At 35.7% G+C, this 22,822-nt stretch overlaps 1 protein-coding gene across 2 annotated transcripts in view; it reads right to left on the reverse strand.

Annotated features, from left to right (window-relative positions):
- Positions 1–7,786: 7,786 nt before the first annotated feature.
- Positions 7,787–22,822, reverse strand: part of LOC108717872 — an 80,472-nt gene continuing 65,436 nt past the window's right edge. For both annotated transcript variants that reach the window (XM_018265288.2, XM_018265289.2), the window contains 6 exons: positions 17,855–17,899; positions 16,133–16,245; positions 12,417–12,477; positions 11,248–11,420; positions 9,784–9,874; positions 7,787–8,090 (listed from right to left, as the gene is read on the reverse strand). In XM_018265288.2, coding sequence (XP_018120777.1) covers positions 8,046–8,090; positions 9,784–9,874; positions 11,248–11,420; positions 12,417–12,477; positions 16,133–16,245; positions 17,855–17,899 — 528 coding nt within the window. In that variant the 3' untranslated portion in view covers positions 7,787–8,045. The remainder of the gene's footprint in view (positions 8,091–9,783; positions 9,875–11,247; positions 11,421–12,416; positions 12,478–16,132; positions 16,246–17,854; positions 17,900–22,822) is intronic.

A 22,822-nucleotide genomic window follows, 5' to 3' on the forward strand; every position in this document is an offset into this window, starting at 1 on the left:
CTAGGTGTGGGGGGGGAGGGTTCAGTAAAAGATTCAGTGGTAGACAGGTTAGATGAGATAGTGGGCAAAGAAAGGGAAAATGGGGGAGGAGATTTGGCTAGGGATACTGTTAAGGATAGGGAGGACCACATGTCATATGTTCAATATGGTGCCAGTATTAAATGTATGTTTACAAATGCAAGAAGTCTGACTGGTAAAATGGGAGAGCTGGAGCTGCTGGTGATGGAAGGAAAATATGATGTGATTGGTGTGGCCGAAACATGGCTGAATGAGTCGCATGACTGGGCAGTAAATATCAGTGGCTATACTTTGTTTCGGAGGGACAGAGGCAATAGAAAAGGAGGAGGGGTATGTCTGTATGTTAGGCAGGATTTAAAAGCTCATATAAAGGAGGAGGTTATGTTAGAAAATGAGGGGCCAGAAGTCGTATGGGTGGAGTTCTTCACCAATTGTAAAGAATCCAGCAAATTAATTGTAGGAGTATGCTATAGACCCCCTAATGTAAGTGAGGAGGAAGAGACAAAGCTCCTAATGCAAATAGAAAAGGCTGCTAGTTTAGGTAAAGTAATGATAATGGGGGATTTTAATTACCCAGATATTGACTGGAGCAACGGTACTGCTAGATCAGTTAATGGGAACAAGTTTATAAACTTATTGCACGACAATTTTTTAGCACAGGTTGTTGAGGAGCCAACCAGAAAAAATGCTATTCTTGATTTAGTGATCTCAAATGACCCAGAACTTATAGCAAATGTGCAAGTCATTGAACCCCTGGGTAATAGTGACCATAATGTTATATCTTTTAATGTCTGGTGCAAAAAACAAAAATATACTGGGGCAACAAAAACCATGAATTTTGCCAAAGCTAATTTTAGTGCCTTGAGGGCTGCCCTACAGAGCATTGATTGGGGCATTAGGTTTTCAGCTAAAAACACAGAACAGAAATGGTTGTCCTTTAAAATGATATTAAATCATTACTGTTCTCAATTTATTCCCTTAAGGACTAAACGTAGAAGCTCTAAGAATCATCCTGTGTGGCTTAATACAGAGGTAAAGATGTTAATGGGAAAGAAGAGAAAGGCATTTAAAAACTACAAATCTGTAGGGACAGAAGCTGCATTTAATGAATATAAACACTGTAATAAATGTTGTAAATCAGCAATCCGGAAGGCTAAGAAAAGAAATGAAGAGTTAATTGCGGTGGAGGTGAAAACTAACCCTAAAAAGTTTTTTAAATATATTAATAGTAAAAAGATGCAGGTTGAGAGTGTTGCTCCATTAAATAATGGTACCAGTATGGTTGTAACAGATACAGATAAGGCAAATGTGTTAAATCAGTTCTTTTCTTCAGTGTATACAATAGAGGAGTCTGGGTTTACAGGCTCGCTTAATAACTGCACGAATGGTTCAGCTAAATCTAGTCAGTGGCTGACTCAGGATATGATTCAAAAAGCTTTAATACAAATTAATGTAAACAAGGCTCCAGGGCCTGATGGCATACACCCCCGGGTTCTAAGAGAGCTTAGTTCAGTTTTAGACCAGCCCTTATTTCTGATTTTCTCAGATTCACTGTCATCTGGTATGGTGCCTATGGATTGGAGAAAAGCTGATGTTATTCCAATATTTAAAAAGGGATTACGATCTCAGCCTGGCAATTATAGGCCAGTAAGCTTGACATCTGTGGTGGGCAAATTATTTGAAGGCTTGTTAAGGGATCACATTCAAAATTTTGTCCTAATGAATGGCATTATGAGCAACAATCAGCATGGCTTTATGAAGGATAGGTCATGTCAGACGAATTTGATTGCATTTTATGTTGTGGTAAGTAAGATTCTGGATAGTGGGGGGGCAGTAGATGTGATCTATTTGGATTTTGCCAAAGCGTTTGATACTGTGCCCCACAAACGACTGCTTTCTAAACTAAGGTCTGTTGGGCTTAATGAAGTCGTTTGCACATGGATAGGAAACTGGCTACAGGATCGGGTACAGAGGGTGGTTGTTAATGGGACATTCTCTACTTGGAGTAAGGTTCTTAGTGGGGTCCCCCAGGGCTCAGTATTGGGTCCACTTTTATTTAACTTGTTCATTAATGACTTAGGGGAGGGTGTTGTAAGTAATGTATCAGTGTTTGCAGATGACACAAAATTATCCAGCCCAATTAATTCCATCCAGGATGTGGCATCCTTGCAACAGGATCTTGACAAACTGGCAATCTGGGCAGCTAAGTGGCAAATGAGATTCAATGTTGATAAATGTAAAGTCCTGCACCTGGGATGTAAAAATATCCAAGCCACTTATACCCTTAATGGGACTGCACTAGGCAAATCCTTTATGGAAAAGGACCTTGGAGTCCTTGTAGATGATAAACTTGGCTGTAGCAAGCAATGCCAGGCAGCAGCATCAAGGGCAAATAAGGTCTTGAGCTGTATTAAAAGGGGCATAGAGTCACGGGAGGAGGGGGTCATTCTTCCACTGTATAGAGCACTTGTAAGGCCCCATCTAGAATATGCCGTACAGTTTTGGTCTCCATCACTCAAACAGGACATTATTGTATTAGAGAGGGTACAGAGAAGGGCAACTAAGCTGGTAAAAGGTATTGAAAATCTTAGCTATGAGGAAAGACTGGCCAAATTGGGGATGTTCACGCTGGAGAAGAGGCGCTTAAGGGGTGATATGATGACTATGTATAAATATATAAGGGGATCATATAACAATCTCTCTAATGCTTTATTTACCAGTAGGTCTTTCCAGCTGACACGAGGTCACCCATTCCGATTAGAAGAAAAGAGGTTCCGCCTAAATATTCGGAAGGGGTTTTTTACAGTGAGAGCTGTGAAGATGTGGAATTCTCTCCCTGAATCAGTTGCACAGGCTGATACATTAGATAGCTTTAAGAAGGGGTTGGATGGCTTTTTAGCAAGTGAGGGAATACAGGGTTATGGGAAATAGCTCATAGTCCAAGTTGATCCAGGGACTAGTCCGATTGCCATTTTGGAGTCAGGAAGGAATTTTTCCCCCTCTAAGGCAAATTGGAGAGGCTTCAGATGGGTTTTTTGCCTTCCTCTGGATCAACTGGCAGATAGGTAGTTAATAAACAAAAAAACAAAAAAAAAGGTTGAACTCGATGGACATGTGTCTTTTTTCAACCTTACTTACTATGTTACTATGTTACTATGTAAAATATATGCCTAGATATTTCAGATGTGAAGTTTTCCATGAATATTCAAAATTAAGCTGAATAAATTTCATCTCATGAGCTGGTAAATTTAATCTCAATGCTTCTGATTTGGAATTTTTAACTGAAAGGTCTGAAATCTGAGCGAACTGTTCAAGTAAGTTTGTGGTAACAAGGGGAGGGGTTTTGTAAGTGTAAAAATTATCAGCAAAAAAACAAACCTTATATTGCTTATGAATTTGAGAATGTTGATCAATAAGTCTGGCTAAGGGTTCCACTGCAAGGGCAAAAAGTACCAGTGACAGGGGGCAGCCTTGCCTCGTTCCTCTCCTTAGATGTATAATGGAGCATGTTTGCTTTCATTTAATTGCACCATAATCAATCAGCATTAGTTGTTACTAGATACTGGTTCAGCACTGTATCTATATTAGCAGCTGAGAGTTACAATGGCACTGTGAAAGAAAATATTTATAAAGGTAATATCAAGAATGAAGCATTTATCTCATCGTATCCTCACTGCCTAAAATTGGAGTGGAAGTCAGAAAAATATAATTAAACTGGCTGAGACAGTTGTATGGAATCCATTATCCAGAAACCAGTTATCGGGAAAGCTCAGAATTAAGGAAAGACCATTTCCCATAGACTCCATTAGAATTATTATAATCATTATAAAATGATCTCCTAATTCCCTGTTAATAATAAAACAGTAACTTGTACTTGATCCAAACTAAGATATAATCAATGCTTATTGGAAGCAAAAACAGCTTTTTGGGTTTATTTAATGTTTACAATATTTTCTAGTACACCAGAAAACCCCAGGTCCCAAGCATTCTGGATAACAGGTTCCATACCTGTACTGCATACCTCCCAACTGTCCTATTTTCTGCAGGACAGTCCAGATTTTGACAGCTCAGCCCTCAGTCCCAGGTTTCTTATGGAAATGTCCCAAGTTTCTCTTTGTTCTCCTGCACTGACATCAGAAAAAAAATTTAACGTTTCTAAAACTTTCTAAAGTGCTCTGTATATGTGTAATCATTCTTTCTTTGTGTAAAAAGCAGTCCTTATTTGTGTGTAAAAAGCAGTCCTTATTTTTGTAAAAAAAAGCCACCTATGCCACTATTCTTAATTAAAATGTAATATCTGTCCAATAAAAAATGTTACATTGCGAAATGTTATTTTATTTAGGTTTTTTATGCTATTTTTCCCATTTATGAATTTTACTACATTTACTACATCCTTTGTGTGCTATGGATTCTCCATAGCTGATTCTCTGATCACTTGCAATTTTTTTCTTTTAAAACACAGTGCATTTTGTTCCTCTCAAGCATTGGTTTGTTTATTTTTGGTGTAGTAGACCTTTGGGACTCACCAGGGCTGCATTTTTCAATCCATGAGTAGCGTAGTCCAAAAATATTATAAAAAATTTACCTCTACTGTTGTTACCATCATATTTGTGATCTTGGTGAACAGCCTACCTCATAGACAGCAGTCAGTTTTAAAATGTACCAGGCCAAAAACTGAAAATGAAGGTGTCTATACATGATAAAATCCGTTTGTTCGGCAACTCGCCAAACGAGCGGAATTTCCCCGATATGACCACCCACGGCAGGGCAATATCGGGTTAATTTGAACGGATTACAATGAAGAGAATGGTTGCTGATGGATATTAGAAGCACATCAATTAGCCAATGCTGTCAGTGATCGCAGGAAAAATCAAAATTGCCCGATCTACATCAGGACAATTTTTGGCCTGATATTGATCGGGGAGACCAGTTGGAAGCCACCACACATCAGTCTCAAGGACCGATATTGGCAGCTTTAATCTGCCCATGTATGGCCACCTTAAGTCAGTGAAACAGAAAAATGTAGTACAGGAAACCTGTTATCCAGAAGGAATTACAGGAAAGCTGTCTCCCATTGACTTCATTATAATTAAATAACTCAAATTTAAAAAAGTATTTCTCTTTTCTCTGTAAAAATAAAACAGTACTTTGCACTTGAGCCCAACTAAGATATTGGGTTTATTTAATATTTAAAATTCGTTTAAGTAGATTTAAGGTATGGGGATCCTCTTGAGCATTCTGGATAACAGGTCCCATACCTGTTCAATAATTCAAAAGTCATAACATTAATTTAAATTGCAATTTATCTTAAGCTGGTCATACACAGTGAGATCCACTTGTTTGGCAAGGTTGCTAAATGAGCAGACCTCTGGTCAATTTGACCACGTACAAGCAAGTCCAAACAGGGCTGATATGATCATTGGCCCAGGTTGGAGACCCATTGTCAGGGTCCCCATCAATGTGCCTATGTGACCCTGGGATTTTCAAACCTTCGCTGTACATATTTGGTTTTTAGTCAGATAAGCTGCCATTTTTTTTGTTACTTTTTATTTATTGGATAATTTAAAGTTACATCAAGTGCACAAAAAAGCATTGCTTTTGAAATTGATACACACTAAGGGGTAAATTTACTAAGCGGCGAAAATTAGCCAACGATGGCTTCGCACCCATCACAACACTTCGCCAGGCGAAAATTCGCTGGGACAACGCTAATTTACTAAAATGCAAAAAGTTTCGTCCAGGCCGACGGACTCTGGCAAATTTTTGCCTAGGCTAATTTGCATACGGCGGAAAATTTAAAGTGGAATGGACCTCTTTATGTTACATGTTTCATCTAATACATTACATTGACACTGATAACTAGACATGTCCAGGGAACCTTAATAAAGTCAACAGAGTTGGTTTAATGCCCTACACATGAGCCCACTGTAAAATAATGTTCCCATATGTTAGAAAATGTATGGGGTACACCGATTACACAAAAATATTTTTTTAGGACTTTTGCAGCCTATCACCCTGAAAAAAGGAAAAGACTCCAGCGTTTTTTGAACTTAGAAGTTTTTCCACCTTACAGAATATGATGTAAGTAACTGAAGATTGCACTCCATTGCACATCTCCTGGTCTGAGCTGGCGAAGGCAAGTCTGGGCGAAAGAGGTAATGTTCAGTAAAATCCGCATTTTAGTGAATTTGCAGAGTAACGTCCATTTGCCAGAGTGAAAAGTCGCCAGCGTTAGTCACTTTGACCTTGTGACTAGTGTGTCTCTTTCATAGTATACATTGATGCCATTAATTGTATGTCATATTATCCTTATTTTTGTAAATAAATCATATTGTATCAGATAAACAAAAACCATAAAGAAAACCAACATTTCTATCTTTGATTATTTTTCTAATATGTATTTGTAGCATGTCATTTCAAATGAAAGGTGTTAAAGATGCATTAGTCTGATCCTGTGGTATGTTTCCAAAAGGACAATTATCAGTCATTATTCGCTGGGTTGGGGTGGTTTTCCTGACGTGCCCATAGGTCTAAAGCTGGCCATAGACGCAAAGACAAAAATGTTGGGACTCTCCACATGGTCCAAAAATCGTACGAATCCTCGATTTGTACGATTTTCGGGCAGTGTGTGGAGAGTCCCGTCATTTTTCGTCCGGCGGAGATCGGTCGTTTGGTCGATCGGACAGGTTAAAAGATTTCTGTAGGCTGCCGAATATCTCTGCATGTATTGCTGATCGTATGATTTTCAGAGGGAGACTGTCACTAGCTTTGGTCGGACATAACTTTCGTACGATTGCTGTCAGGGACAGAACATTGGCTGATCTGTTCTTTTGTACTTTATTTGATCTCAATGGTTAATGGCAGGTCGGGAGATGGGGAAGTCTGATTGTACGATGATTCGTATGATCGGATCTTTGCGTCTATGGCCAGCTTAACTGTACTCCTGTTATAGGTCAGTGGGTTTCCCCAATAGCTCCTATGGTGCCCAAATGGGAGGAGTTGGCATCTGTTATTGTCCCATGTATGGACAGATTTAGCATCATACACATTTATTTTAAGATGATCTTCAACTTTAACTTTAGATAAAGATAAATCTCTTCTCTTTCAAAGTAACTGTTCACCCAAGATTTATGTCAGAGATATCAATTTTATTTATAATGAAGCACTATAGGCTTATGGTTTCCAGAATAATTATGGCTGAAACTGAGGGTAGGCAGACAAGCCAAATGCATAGGGCTCAGTATAGCAGGGGGGTGCAATTTCCTTCCCCTAAGAAATGTATGTGTCAGTTATGTGTCTCGTATGTGGTGCAGCCCTCATGTGAGTGATGTGGGGGGCTGCTGTCGCAAAACCATTCAGGCGGAGTAGGGTGGCTTTGGCTGACACTACCCAGCTAGTTACTCTCCTGGGTGTCTTGTTCACCACAATCCTCCCTGAGAGGACTATTAGAATCAAAACGACCTGTGTACCATAGACATAAGACCAATTTCCCTTACACATGATAGTCTGGGTAAAGGTTGTTTGGGCAATTGATAGATCGGATTTGGGGTATAAAATGGATGAAACTGGCCTGTGTGTGCAGTGACAGGTGGATCACATTATTTTTGTCACACACAAGACAAGTCTGGGAAGGATCAGCATAATATGCCACTGGCCTTATCCTTGTGGTACACTGTTACTGTGTGGTTATTTTTTGGGGTTTTTTTTGTACTGGTTCTTATAAGCCAAGTGGTAGAAATAAAAAAAAGCAAAGAAATCAACACTGCAGTATTATTACAATGTTTAATATTTACAAAACTGGATATTTTAAGTAACATTACATTGCACATTCACATATCAGCAGTGCATGATGCAAATGAAATAGAAATAAATGTATTTAAAATAGGGAAATTATTTGAAATGCCTTCATATCTGATAAACTTCAATATAGCTCATACCAGATTGTAATTCATCCAGTTCACAGGTATCCTGCCATATGACCCCACAACAGATGGCAAAAACTATTAAATAATTCCATCTGGAGCTTTTTAAGAGTAGATGTAATTTGTCCAGTACTTAATTGTTTTTGCTTCCTAAAAAAGAAAGCATTACAGATTATGAGTTGACTAAGCCTCCTGCCCTGTAGCATAAACATATACCAAATTCTTTTTTTTAGTCTGTATGAGGAAGGTAAAACACAAATGGGGCTCTGTATTTTATTATAATACACAAAAGCCATGAATATCCTGTAAATTATATCCTTATAAACGGTGAGTTCTGATGTCATCAGTTATAAACGGTGAGTTCTGATGTCATTTCTGTCACATGGCTCATTGAAATTTGTGTATTATAATAAATAAAGTACCCCCAGTTGTAAAATATGAGGATATTAGAAGTTACCTCGGAGTTCCATGACCTGTATAAAAACACTCGGCCTTCGGCCTCGTGTTTTTATATGGTCATGAAACTCCTCGGTAACTTATAATATCCCTATATTTTACAAAAGGGGGTACTTTATTCACTATATTATTAACATGTATTTATAGAGCGCCTACATATTTCGCAGCAGGTAGATGTTAATGAATTGATTGCTTGAGACCTGGTTGGGATCCTTGAAAAAGGTCCCAACAGGGACCGAAACGTCGGTCACAGATACTATGCAACAATAAATAATTGAACTTTTAAAATAGGGAGTGCTGGTCTGTGAATAAATTGGTGTATATGAAATTACCGTGCACCCCTCCCTTCAAAGAAGCCATTGGCCTTGGAGTGCGGATACTCAGTTGCAAGTATATATATATATATATATATATATATATATATATATATATATATATATATATATAATATTATATATATATATTAATTCCATTAAAGTTTGAAATGTCTGGCAATACTGATGAACTGACCCCTAAAGCAGCTTTGTTTACTTCATAACAATATTTAACATATTTAAACAGAAAATATTTGTTTTAAAAAGTTTTAACTTATGTAAATGTATTTTCAGTGACTTTACCATGGGCAGTGCCAGACAAAGGTGCAAGTTCACCCAAGGAAAGGCACCCTTAATTGTGTCTCCTCTCCACATGAGAATGAAAAGCTGGTAGGGGTGGCAGTGCCAAGTGTGCGAGCTGTAACTGCAGCCTCCACTCTTTCCTCTGTGAGACCTTCAAGTTTGTGCCCAAAATCTTCCTTGTGTCTCAGGCCCTGCCTGGTTTAATTTTTACTTAACTTAATTCAATCCAGGTAGGATCGAACTATGCATAGTCAGGCACAAAAGGTGCTCCTCTAATAATAATGTTTTGCTTAACAGAGAGCAGAAACGTAGCACCATAATTACACAATAACAGTGTATTTGCATAAAAATACCAGCCACTATAGTTACAAAATGGTACAAAAACGAGTACACAAACAAAGATAACATGTGTTAGTGTTTAAGAGAAAGAATTACAATCTAAGGCTAGCCTTTATCTCCAGTTGCATACACATGTGAATATAAATGCAAAAAGATACCATTTTATAAACTATTTCTAGAAGAGTTGTAGGAAGAGTTATGTTCTAGTGACTTAGTACAACAAATATTGATCTTGCTTTTCCGTTTGCTGGTATGTAAGCAGTGCATTTGAGGATTGGGTACCAGATGGTAGACAGTGTTCGCTCAGTGAATTAACCCTTTTAGCAACTAATACATGTCAACAAACATTTGTAAGGTTCTTTGCTATTAAATGTTCCCATTCGGATATGTCCCCATATAGTGTGCGATGTAAATGGTCTTCAGAAACTTACCAGTAAAGGATAATTTGCTCTTGCTTCCTCTATGGAAAGAGGCTCCTTTTCTTGTACTATGACTTTCTGATTCTCCAGGGAATGATCAAAACTAAATAAAAAAGAGGGATATGCTTGTCTTATGCTGATAAATAACTGTACAGTCAGTGACCTGGGTTTCTCAATATAACCAGAAAAGTCAGATTCTCTGGGGAAATAAACGGTGTTACACAGACATGGGCAGGTCACTGTAAACAAATAGGGAACATTTCCACTTTTTTTTTTTGCATTTAGTTTAGTGTAATGTTTTACTTTATTTTTGTTCACAGTACACCATTTATCCCAGTAAAGCTGTTTATTACATATATCCCAGTGTCAGAATTCACCAGCATACAATCACCATGGGGGTTATTTACTAAACTCCGAATACCGGAAATTCCCTAATATCCAAAAAAAAAAAAAAACCCAGAGGGCTAAAAAGCCCAAATATAAAAACCTCAAACCTGTCGGGCAATTTCACTATGTTTTCGGGGAAAATTCACGAAAAAATCGTGAAATTCTGAGCTTTTCCTGCAAAGCAAATTTTCGGGAAAACGTAATAATAATAAGTGTTAAAAACACGAGCGGGTTAGATCGGAATTTGTAGCAGCCGATATTGAGATAAATTCGAACCTTGATAAATAACCCCCTAAGTGTGTAATTTATTTAGTGCCCAAGCAACATTGAAAATTACTGTGTTTACACCAAATCAGAACTAGCATAAACCATTTAAGTCAAAAATAGACAGATGTGTTTTCTATGTAAAAATCTAAAACCATGTAAAAAGATTAGGCGGCTGCTGCTGGTTATTTTGCTGCTTTTTTCAAGGTACAGGTCCATAGAGTCCATTTAAAAAAATTAAATTTTTCTTAACTTTATTGAATTCCTTTTTCTCTGTAATAATAAACAGTCCATTGTGCTTTATCCTAACTAAGCTTCATATCCAAATAATCCTATTGGATTTAATTAAAATTTAAATTGTATTTAATAGACTTTTATTATGGTAATTCAAATGACTGAAACCCCAATCATTCCAGATAATAGATTCTATACCTGTAATAATTGTGGTATTATGAAAACATTACACACCTTTCCAACTATAAGTGATTTACACAATTTACCATGATGTTAAAAGACATGTAAAGTATTTTTCACTGGGCATGCTAATATGTTAGGCACCATAGACATTAATCTTGCGTAGTAAAAAAATGTTGAATGGTTCAGGTCAGATTAGCTCATCAATAGCTTTATCAAAAAAAAAGTACAATTGGAGAGGACTGGAGCCAGTTGGGGGATTTATAGAGATTTGAGGAGGCCAATGTGGCACAAATGAAAGGCTTTCTTTGTATAGCATTTGAAATAACTTTATCTCGTATTGCTGATTTATTGGTCAATTGTTATTCAGGACTATGCAAAATCTTTTGTTTTCATTATTTAAAAACTGACCTATCATTGTTATGTTTAACTTCTGTTTCATCCAGAGCTGAGGCTTTACTGCTTTCTCTGTTTCTTTTACATTTAAGGGTTTTCTTGTGCTGACCATCAGATGACTTGGTCATTTTCACTTTTTTCTGAAGGACATCTGCATGTTCATCCTCACCTTGGCACAGATTTTTCAGCTGCAATAAAAGACAACAGGGCTAATATAATATTTATTTTACACTATAAGGATTATTTACATATAAAAATTTAGTGTGCAAAAAAAAAGGCACAATTGCCCATTTCCCGCCTATGACCTGATGCTTCTTCCATAAATTTAGTGCTGGATGCTTTAGTCAGCAATTTACATTTGAGAGTCAGGAGGGGGAGGCACATAGGCATCCACCCCTTTGTGCTTTAGCACTTGGATTCTGTGGATCAGTAAATGACCCTTTATATCTACATACCGTATTTACTGTAGTGCAGATTGTATTGCATAAATTATATAGAAGGTTATCCAAAATGATAGCTTTTAGTTGCTGGTCAGTGTGTCCTAGAAAATCCATCTATACAAGCGCTTCACAGCATGTAGCTACTAATGAGATTTACTACATTGTTGCTGTTTCTCTGTATCAATGAGCCTGATTGTCAAGGTAAAGTTATCTGATGCATAAACTCGAGATTTAGTTATAATCTGTTATAAAGGACAACTCATTGTAAGATGTAGACATTGGTATCATAGGAATCATTTATAGGATTTAACAGAACTCCTATTATGGAATTGAAATACTGCTGTGAGTTGTACACATATGAGCTACTTTCACATATATTTTCATTATTGTTTCATAGTAGGAGTGAAAATGTTAAGTGACTTTAATATTCTTATTCATTATTATTATTATTAATCAGTCACCGAAAACACAATTCATATATTATTACATGTCTGTTTTTCATACATGTGAGAGTTCATCTCAAGAAATATCTTATGTGCAGTTCTAGCATTGTGCAAGCTACACATTTAGTTACATTTATGTACAGTATGTGCATCATTCTGAGTACATTGTCGTTATGTTGGTTTTGCTTTCCTAACTGAGCATGAAAAATGTAATGCAACAGTTACTAACTGCCTCTAAATCACACACTGGAAGCTACAATCCATATACACTATGTAGATGTTTTAGAGAATGATGACTAACCAGATCATGAATGTTGCTCTCATCTTCAAAGTCAGAAAATAGGCCACTTTTTTCCATCAGACTGTGCAGATTAGCACCAACCCATGAAAAGCAAATTAAGAGACAGAGAAATACATTCAGTGTAGAAAACAGTTGCTGTATTTTGTCATTAAGTACTCAAAATTATTCAACAATTGCTTAAAGAATGGTTTCAAAATATAACATAACTATAATAGTTAATACATGTCTATGATGTGTGTGTGTATATATATATATATATATATATATATATATATATATATATATATATATATATATATATATATATATATATATCGGTGATGTTGTGATGGCTGATTAAGTTAATGCCTTTAAGAATGGCTTGGATGATTTTCTGGACATACATAATATCAAAGCCTATTGTGATACTAAACTCTATAGTTAGTATAGATATGGGTATGGGTATATATATTTTTGAAAGTATGGAGAGGTGTCTTTTTTCAACCTGATTTAACTATGTAACTATTAACTTTAAAAGCCACATATAAAATGATGGGCGAAAGTCACTGATTACCAAAATGGCAGACAATGTGGCCTGTAGATTAGCAAGGGCACATAAGGGGCCATATCTAGTTTTTGTATGAAGAATGAATTCTCATATATAACACGGTTTACAAACACAATTAATTTGATTACAGGGTTTATCTCAGGTTTTGGGATAATCTATTTGATTTGCAGCAGGATTATTTAGTCATTCATTACTAGATACAGTGGCTCACACAATCTGTGTTTCAGTAGTAGACAGAACCGTTTAATTAAAGCAGTCCTAGCCAGATAAAGCCTGTGTTTATACAGCTAAACACACAAACACACTACAGGGCTACTTTAATAAAATAACAAAGGGGCCACTAATTTTAGGGGCCCATTGTGCTGCTGTCTTTATTAACTTTTCTGTCCCCCCCACAGCGCCCCTTCTCTGTGCAGTGGTCTTCCACACTCACCGCTGCACTGCAGAGTAATGCACATAATGATTGAAAGCACCAATGCTGAAAAAGCAGGTGGACAATTGAAGAATAACTAGGTATGATCACATTCTTACCATCCCTCTCTGCCATTCCCCAGATTTTTCAGATTTCTCCATCTAAGTTAGAACAGTGCATGCACAGTGGGAATTTAGTCACATCAGCAGGGCTTTGTGTGCATGTACAAGGATATCATTAGGTCCCACCAGGCGCCACACACAATGCATGCTATGCACTCTGCACCTTCACCCACAATTACTTTATTGAAAGTTGATGTCTCTGCGAGTTATCTGTTTAGAATAAGGGGGCCCCCTCATCCTGGATATTTGCCCAGCGTCCACCAACGCTTTAAAGGCTTTAAAACACTCCTTAGATGCATGTACACACACACAAGCATAAAAACTCACACTTGCATAAATATATACATACACACTCACACACACAGTATTATTCATTCCGTTTTCTGGGCTTTGTTTTATGATTTTACAGTACTAGTTTATACCTCACATTATTTAACAAAACATTTCTTTGAAAAGTAAAAACAGGTAGTTCAGTGATCCAAGAACTTAATATGCAAATATTGATCAGATTCTATCCCCCCTGGGCAGGTTTTATCCAGACACTCTACTGCTGGGTGTTTATTGCTACATCAGTCCAGTCTCCATATAGAATAAAGGGAGCAATACACAGAGGTCTCTTCCATTTGAGATGAAAGCTGCTAAAACATAACAAAATGAACTTCCTATTCCTACATCTCTATTGTTTTTACTGTGAGCAACATGATTGAGAACACAAATCTGCATTTACATGACACTGTCCATGGCACACTTCACTAGCCGTTGCGATTTCCCCGTCTGTTCTTTCTGATGGCTTTCACTTTGGTGATAAGAGACACCCTGGAGCAACAAAAGCTTGTGTTGTTCCCTTACATTTAAAACAACAACAGGATTTTGATTCACATGTATATAAAGATACATGAATAAATCACTTGTATGCCAAAGGACTTTCTCCTAGCAGAATATGGAACATGCTCCAATATTTCTTCCAATATATCCACACAATTTTGTGCTGTAATATTAATACAAAACATACACAGAGAAAGCAAATCTTGCTGATATGGAGCAGGGTGGAGGACAATTAAAATCCCCACTGATCTTTTGTAACTTAAAAACTTAGATTAGTTGTAAAGGGCAGTAATTGTTTTTGTAGTTGATTTAACATTGTCAAATTTCCAAACCTCATTATTGCTCAAAAAATTAACAATTTGTCTTTGCAAAAATGTTACCAAGTAATTCTTATCCCATTTCTAAATGGGATGCCTCGGTATCTGCAACTGTCTAGTGCTAAGTGATTATATTATGTTTATGACAACATGAGCCAACACTGTATAAATAGCATACATGGCAATCTTGCACCTGTATCGATCCATTATGCACATTTTATTGCATGCAACTTAGTGGAAGCCTGCAATGATGTTGGAATTCTGGGGGTAAAAAAAACATGGCTAATTTATAATAACTGAATACTTTCAGAAATGACTGCTGATCCGAACATTCATCTCATTAACTACATTTGTGAGTATCATAATGTGAATGTTAGTGCAAATTAGAAAAAGGGTCTTCAAATAATAAAAAAAACTTGATTTTGTTTGAGCAGAATTTCAAATTCTCCAGATTCCTTAACCCTTTTTTTACATGCAATGAAATTAATTCTTAAAAGAGAATTGTTGTTATTAGCTGAAAAACATAATTTCTAACACTAATCTGCACTGCTCAAGTCCTATCAGCACTTACAGTATATTTGATATACTGAAATCAAAGGTGTAAAAAGTAGGATTATTCAGCTCAAATTTGTCATCTGACAAATGCTTTACAGAAGAATTATAGAAATATTTTATGTGGCCTTTTACAGGTCTGGAATGTTACAGTTTGGTATTATATAAAGTCTCTGCAGCTTTGGCTTTGATACATTAGATAAATATGTCTGAAAAATGATCTCTGTAAACTGTAGAACTTAATGTCACAACAAGAGAACCAAAAGGCATTTGTAGAACAAATTTCATAGAAGTAAAAAAAAAAAAAAAAAAGATATATATAATATGAGTTTTGCACAATGTTAGACTGAGACACCAGGGGCCCACCGAAAAACTTTAGATCAGGTGCCCACTCTCAGTACTATTTTTCTTCCTTTCCTCACTCAACCTCTATTTTTTTCTTCACATACTATAATCTCTTATTCAATCTATTTAGCCTCTTTGTTCTCATAGAAATGGCCATGAAATAGGCTAAATGTTTAGAAGCAGGAGGGCCCACTGACACCTGGGCCCCCCAGGAGTTTCCCTGGTATGCCAGTGGGCCAGTCCTACACTGGATTTGCTGTAAGTGCCATAGTTCTATATGGTCACCATATATTACATTCCTGATAAGTGTAAGTACTGTGCATTCTGTGCATTACATTATCTGTATGCACCTGTCATTAGTTATTTAGACAAGTCAATAAGAACTGACAAGCCATGTAATGATTTTAATAACTCCACTTCATGTAATGATTTCAAGTTTTCTAAAAATTTTACATTTGACCAGAAATTAGAATTAGAATTGAATTCCACTTATAGTTCTTATAGGATCAATAAATGAATTATACATATTGTAGTCTTTGCACAATATATTTTTGGATTATGCAGTATTAACAGGGCATTTATTATGCAGTGCTCACCTTCTGGAGTAGGCCATGTTGCAGAGAGACAAAGAATACATCTGAATGACATGTTCTTTATAGATGTGTGACTCCCTGGGACTAAAATTTCTGGTGAACTTCTGGGCTGTTTTCTAAAACAGGAGTGAAAATGAAAATAAAGAAACTTGTTATAAAACCTCACAAACATGGTTCTCAATTGGGGAGCTTATGTAAAGATGAGAGGTAAGCCTTAAAAATGTCCCAGCTTGTATGATATTTTTGTTACAATTATTAATGAAAGCTTTATATAGCAGGAAGGAAGTCCAGTAACTATGATATATGGAATTAAACAGCTACCCCTCAGCGTGCTATTGCCAAAGTTGAAGATGAAGGGAAGCTAGTCAAGCTTGGACTGCTTATACTGAAGGGGGGACATATAATTACTATGTACAGGTATGGGACCTGTTATCAGGAATGCTTGGGACCTGTGGTTTTCCAGAAAACAGATCTTTCTGTAATTTGGACCTTCATACCTTAAGTCTACTAGAAAATGTATGTATATTTTTTCATGAGTAGCCTGTGCTTTTGGTTACTAACTGATAGCATGTAATTTCTGTAAAAGGAAACTGATATTTAGAGGCACATTTATCAATTTCGAATTCATGTGAGATTTTTTAAACTACCCTAAACTCCCATTAATTCAAAATTCGACCAATCAAAATTTATTATTAAAAACAAATTTTTTAAAGTCGGTTGAATTGAATCGACCTGAAAATTCGAGTTTTTTTCTCTGACAAAAACTTTAATGTCAGGAATGCTGCAAACATCGCCAAATTGATCCCTGTACCTCTCCCATTGACTTATACAGTAAATTGGCAGGTTGCAGGTGGCGAATAGTCAAATTGGAGTTCATAAAGGGCGAAAGTATGATAAATCTCAAAATTTGAATTAAAACTTGAATCGAGTTTGATAATTCACAATTAGAATTTGAGAGTTTTGACCAAAAAAATGCATAAACTCAAATTCGAATTTTCACTTCAACCCTTAATAAATCTGCCCTTTAAGATTATTTTATCTTATATTTTAAATGCTACTACTACTATGATCTTATTCTAGGACAGCTGTAGCCCACACATGGTAAAAATAATTTGTAAATAGCCATTGTCTCATAAAAGTCATCATTAAAAAATTAAAATATGTACCGGTACCATATTTCCTTCAATTAAGTTTAACACACAACAATTTAAGATTTGCAGAAAGTTATTGTGAACAAAAGAAAATTCCAATGCTTCAATCACCACATTATGATTTCTTCAGAGAGGAAGATAGAATTGTTGGAGTTTTCTTAAAAACATAATTTCAATTTATTTCTGCTTTATAATAAGCTCTCAAATACCAATAATGTGATATGCTGATATAAAGCCAAAATATCCTTGCTTTGTAGTTCCCTGCTCAGCTTACTTAAGGTGCCATGGGAACCTTACCTTAGTGGCAGGAAGCGTTTTATAGTACAGTAACTGGGTCTATTGTCTGGACCCTTGCTGCTCAACTTCATTACTATTACCATGACAAAGAGTTGAGTAATTTCACTTCCCTTATCTCCCCTTCAAGTCTTGTCTACTTGAGACTCTCTTGAATTTCACTTTGATACTTTGACACCTCACTCTTTCCCCAGACGGAATAATTACAGGAGCTCAAATAAACTCACATCCCCCGCATCTCTATTCCACTAAACTCTGAAGATTTGCTGTAGGAACTTACCTCATACTCCACTTCTGGTCTTATTAGTAATTCAGTCAGCGGTAACTAGGAGAAGCAGGGCCAAACACAATAAAGGGTATACGTAAACAAATCTAGATATAAGCACAAAATAATCAATAGCAGTCAATAACTTACCCTTTATTTGACATAAAATTTTCTACTGATTTTTTTACTGGTTTAACAAATATCTTTGCTCTACTGGTTATTCAACAGCAGGTATTTTTATACAAATATTAGACAATGTAAATTTAAAAATGTAAATATATTTTAAAAGAATAAAAGAATCATATGTCATACATTTTTAAGATTTTTAATTGTAAAAAAAAAAATTAAGCAATTTTATGGGATGCTTATCAATATCAGTGAAGTATGAATGGAACATACAAATATTTTTCTCTCTGTACTGGAATTTATGCAGGCCATATTTTTTCCAAGACCTTGTTTAAACTGAACGCTTCTTACGTATTACCATACTCTCATTTTCAAATACTCACTGTTCATTCACCAACACCCCACTTTAAGTTGTAGCTTAAAGATTATCATCCTTAATGAGACAAGTCTTTTCCCGTGCATATATTCAGTTACAATGTGATTCTTGGGAATAGCTATCCCTCTCCAGCTATCAAGCACAGGTTCTGTTCCAATAGACTGAGACTCTTAATACTTGCTTTTAAAAAGTATCTACACACAATAAATTATGTATAACATGCATTATTATAAAGCCAAATTTTACCTTTATTGATTAAATGTTTCAGTCCTCACCTGGGTGTGTGTGTGTGTGTGTGTGTGTATGTATGTATATATATATATAGAGAGAGAGAGAGAGAGAGAGAGAGAGAGAGAGAGAGAGAGAGAGCAAAAAAAAAACACACTCACAGGACTTTTTAAAGGTGCAAAGTCAAAAAATGATGTTTATTTCTGAAATAAACATCATTTTTTGACTTTGCACCTTTAAAAAGTCCCGTGAGTGCATTTTTTTTGCTCTATATATGATTCAGTGAATAAAGTACCCCCTCTTGTAAAATATAAGGGTATTGTAAGTGACCGAGGAGTTTCATGACCATATAAAAACACAAGGCCGAAGGCCGAGTGTTGTTATACAGGTCATGGAACTCCGAGGGGTAGTTTATTTATTATAATACAGAAATTTCAATGAGTCGTGTGACTGAAATGACATCAGAACTCACCGTTTATAAGGATATAATTTACAAGATATTCATGGCTTTTGTGTATTATATATATATATATACAAACATATAACACACAAAAGCCATGAATATCTTGTAAATTATATTCTTATAAATGGTGACTAGTGATGTCATCCGTTATAAACAGTGAGTAGTCATGTCATTTCTGCTTGATGATTTACAACGACCCCTAAGCTTAGCGTCTCAACAGTTGTTCACAGCACACTGAGCATGTGCGTGTCACAGACACGCCTAATAATATCCAAGATGAGAAACTCCTGTGACAAATTTGAAGTCCTGGATTATTACTGCTATAGGGATGCTGAACCTTTGGGCTTCGTTCAATAAGTTCATTTAATAAAATCTGGCATTTGCAGCCATATAAATATTTATGGTTTAGTTTTCATTTAAGAGCAACCTGATAAGTTTGACCCTACTGTGTGTGAATGTGACCTTATAGTGTAAACTCCTCTGGGACAGGGACTGATGTAAATCATGCATAATCTCTGCAAAGCACAAGATGAATGTCAACATAAATAACAGATAATGTATTGTTTTTTTGAAAGACTAAGGTATATTTGTCAATTTTCCTCTGACACTACTGCAGATAATAAGTATAGGTTAATACTACTTATTGCCAAGAATATTCCAGAATGCTACTGTTTTTAATTTATTCCAGGATTACAGGAAATGGTTGGGCCAAGAAGTATTGGGTGAAAGTAAGGGTAATGACTTATGCAAAATTTCCTTATATAGTATATTTATAGAGAACAAAATTAGTCTTTTCAAAATGCTTAGTTAGCTATGGTAAGTTTATCTTGATGGTATAATAGCATTAAAGATATTTTTGTTTTTAAATGTACTTTTAGTAGAGTTAAAATGAGTACCTACTGTATATGAAGTTTTACTCATTCATTTATAGTTAAATAAACTGTCAGTAACCAACCAAGTGCCTAGGCCAATATTGATAGCATGTATATGTGAATGAGGCTACTTTTGCAATCCTTCATTCACACTTAACTAAATTTAGCCATTAATGGTTATAAAACTCTCTTGTAAGGGAAAGCATTCTAAAGCCTTATTATTACGGTGTTTCATGCTCTCAGCCTCAGAGTAAACAGGACTATAAAACATCATCTAATTTGAAAAGATATTCACTGCACAATGTAAAATTCTGTGTTACAGGCACCGGAATCAGGAAACCCCAATTAACATTACAGAGATTTTTTTTTATTTACAGTAGACTGGTTCTAGTTATATCAATATAAATTCTGCTTCATGAAATATACATTACATTTACAGTCCCTGTAAGCATGCCCTATTGAGGCTTTAGTAATGCCACTGACTTTTTGTAATGGAGTACGGAGTACGGTTGACCCAATAAATATTGGCATATTGCAGCAGTCCCTCTGGCATTTGACAGAATCCGAAGATAACCAGTCCAGGCCTGATACATCTTAGACAGTAGTAAATAGTAAATATAACTGAAAGAATAATTATTTTGTCTCCAGTTGTAACAATTATTTGGCTTAAACCATTGTTGCCAATTTCCAATTAGCCTGCTTCTTATCTACCTAGAGCTCCATTGTGGCTTGTCTAATTAAGTCATGTAGACCAAGAGATCTTTATTTATTATGTTTTTGGGAGAGTAGTTAAAAGCAGAATAATAAAATCCTGAGAATACAGGAGATGGCGACTCCCTTATACTCACATCCTATCTACCCAAAACCAAATAGTTTACCCTTATATTTCATTTTGCAGCAACCACTCACAGCCAAGTCTCCATGCAGGGTATTAACTATTTTACTAACCATAGTCCTAGCACTTATATACCTCCAATACCCAAGTAATAATTCTTTGTAATGTAAATATCCTTCATATCCCACCCCCCCCATCTCACTTGGTCCCTCAGGGCTCGGTATTGGGTCCACTTTTATTTAACTTGTTCATTAATGACTATGGGGAGAGTATATTAAGTAAAGTATCAGTGTTTATCAAAGTATCCAGCCCAATTAGTTCCATCCTTGCAACAGAGAGAGTTTAAAATAGAGTTAAAAGGTTGAACTTGATGGACGTGTGTCTTTTTTCAACCTAACTTACTATGTTACTATTTCTGAAACTGGATGTCCAGACTCTACAGTATCAGCAAGTGTCATGTTCAACTATTATTGACACAGAATGTTATGCCTGAAATATGTGTCCTTAAGACTTTCTTTTGTATGTATATAAGGACCTTCTCTGGTCATTCTTAGTTTGTAGATATATATATATATATATATATATATATATATATATATATATATATATATATATATATATATATATATATATATATATATATATATATATATATATATTATGGACTATTATAGGGATACATCATTTTAGGAAGGGAAATGGTCAGTGACTTGTTGGGTGGGAGTCGCTGCCAGAACCAAAGGAACTTGTCACATGTAAAATCACACTACCATGCTATGTGTATAATATTACACATAAGAAAGCAAAATACATTCTGGAAGTATAATGCTAGAATCAAAGAAGTGCTACAGTAGAATAAAGTGTGACTCATACTTTGTTATACCTGTATTTTCTCATAAATATATAGAATAGATCATTGTTCTTGAAAAAAACATTATATGCAGTTCTATAACCTTATTTACAAAGTTAAATGTTTTAATATGTATATGTATAAATGAATCCATATTTTACAATTCAAATATACTGCACTTTAATTAGCATTACAGATGGCTTTCAAACACAAATTAATAATTGTTTAATTGTGATGACAATCATGTGGAAGATATGTATTTTTGGTGCTAATGGCTTGGTTCTTTTTTTTCCCAAAATGTTACCATTGCCTTCCTGGGTTTGCTTGGAACCATTATTTTCTACCTTTGGTTCCAATCAAGCTTGTATTGAAGAGGGGCACTGTTGCATAGAGCAGACATGTGAAAGTAAATGTCAATGTCATCAGTAACCAACAGAAACAAAGCAGCTTGTTTGGGGCAGTTCTAAGACAGCTGCTTTACAGGACCACCAGCACATCCACAGCAAGGACAGCCTACTTCCTTTCCCACAATGTAGCCCCACCTTAAAGCTAACACATTACATGTATCTACTTAATTGACTGATATCTATTACTTTTTGGACTTCATTATTTTTATTGTAAAATGTGACCTGTATGTATAGCTATTCCTGATAGTGGGACTTAACTAACTTATACATTTACCTTTTCCTTCTCCAACCTCTTAAGTTCTCAACATCCTTTCCTATTATATGCAGTTTTTACACCTTTTATATGCCTGCTTCAAACATCTACCTTCAGTACAAAAACATTCCCAAAACACTGGATATTGCATTTACATGTATGTGTGTGTGTATATATATATATATATATATATATATATATATATATATATATATATATATATATATATATATATATATATATATAAAAACCCACTATTGGTGCACACATGACCCAAAGGCCAACCGCCTGGGTGCAGGTCAAACGAACATGTAACCCATACAAAAAAGCCGCACTCCTAGGTCTTTGTCAAATACAAAAATATCCAAGTGTTTATTTATTCAACGTTTCGGCAACAATCCGCGTGCCGTCTTCAGGAAAGTGAACCCCATATAACAGTGCTCGTGCTTTTAAATGTGCTCAATGGCGCCAAAAAACCTTGGGTGACGTCATCATTGTGTGTCAAACCTGTCAAAAATGCCATACATCGTATCTACATGCTGAAAATAGGGCTACAAAGTTGCAATCTAGTGT

The sequence above is a fragment of the Xenopus laevis genome, chromosome 5S, assembly GCF_017654675.1.
Source record: "Xenopus laevis strain J_2021 chromosome 5S, Xenopus_laevis_v10.1, whole genome shotgun sequence".
Lineage (NCBI taxonomy): Eukaryota > Metazoa > Chordata > Amphibia > Anura > Pipidae > Xenopus > Xenopus laevis.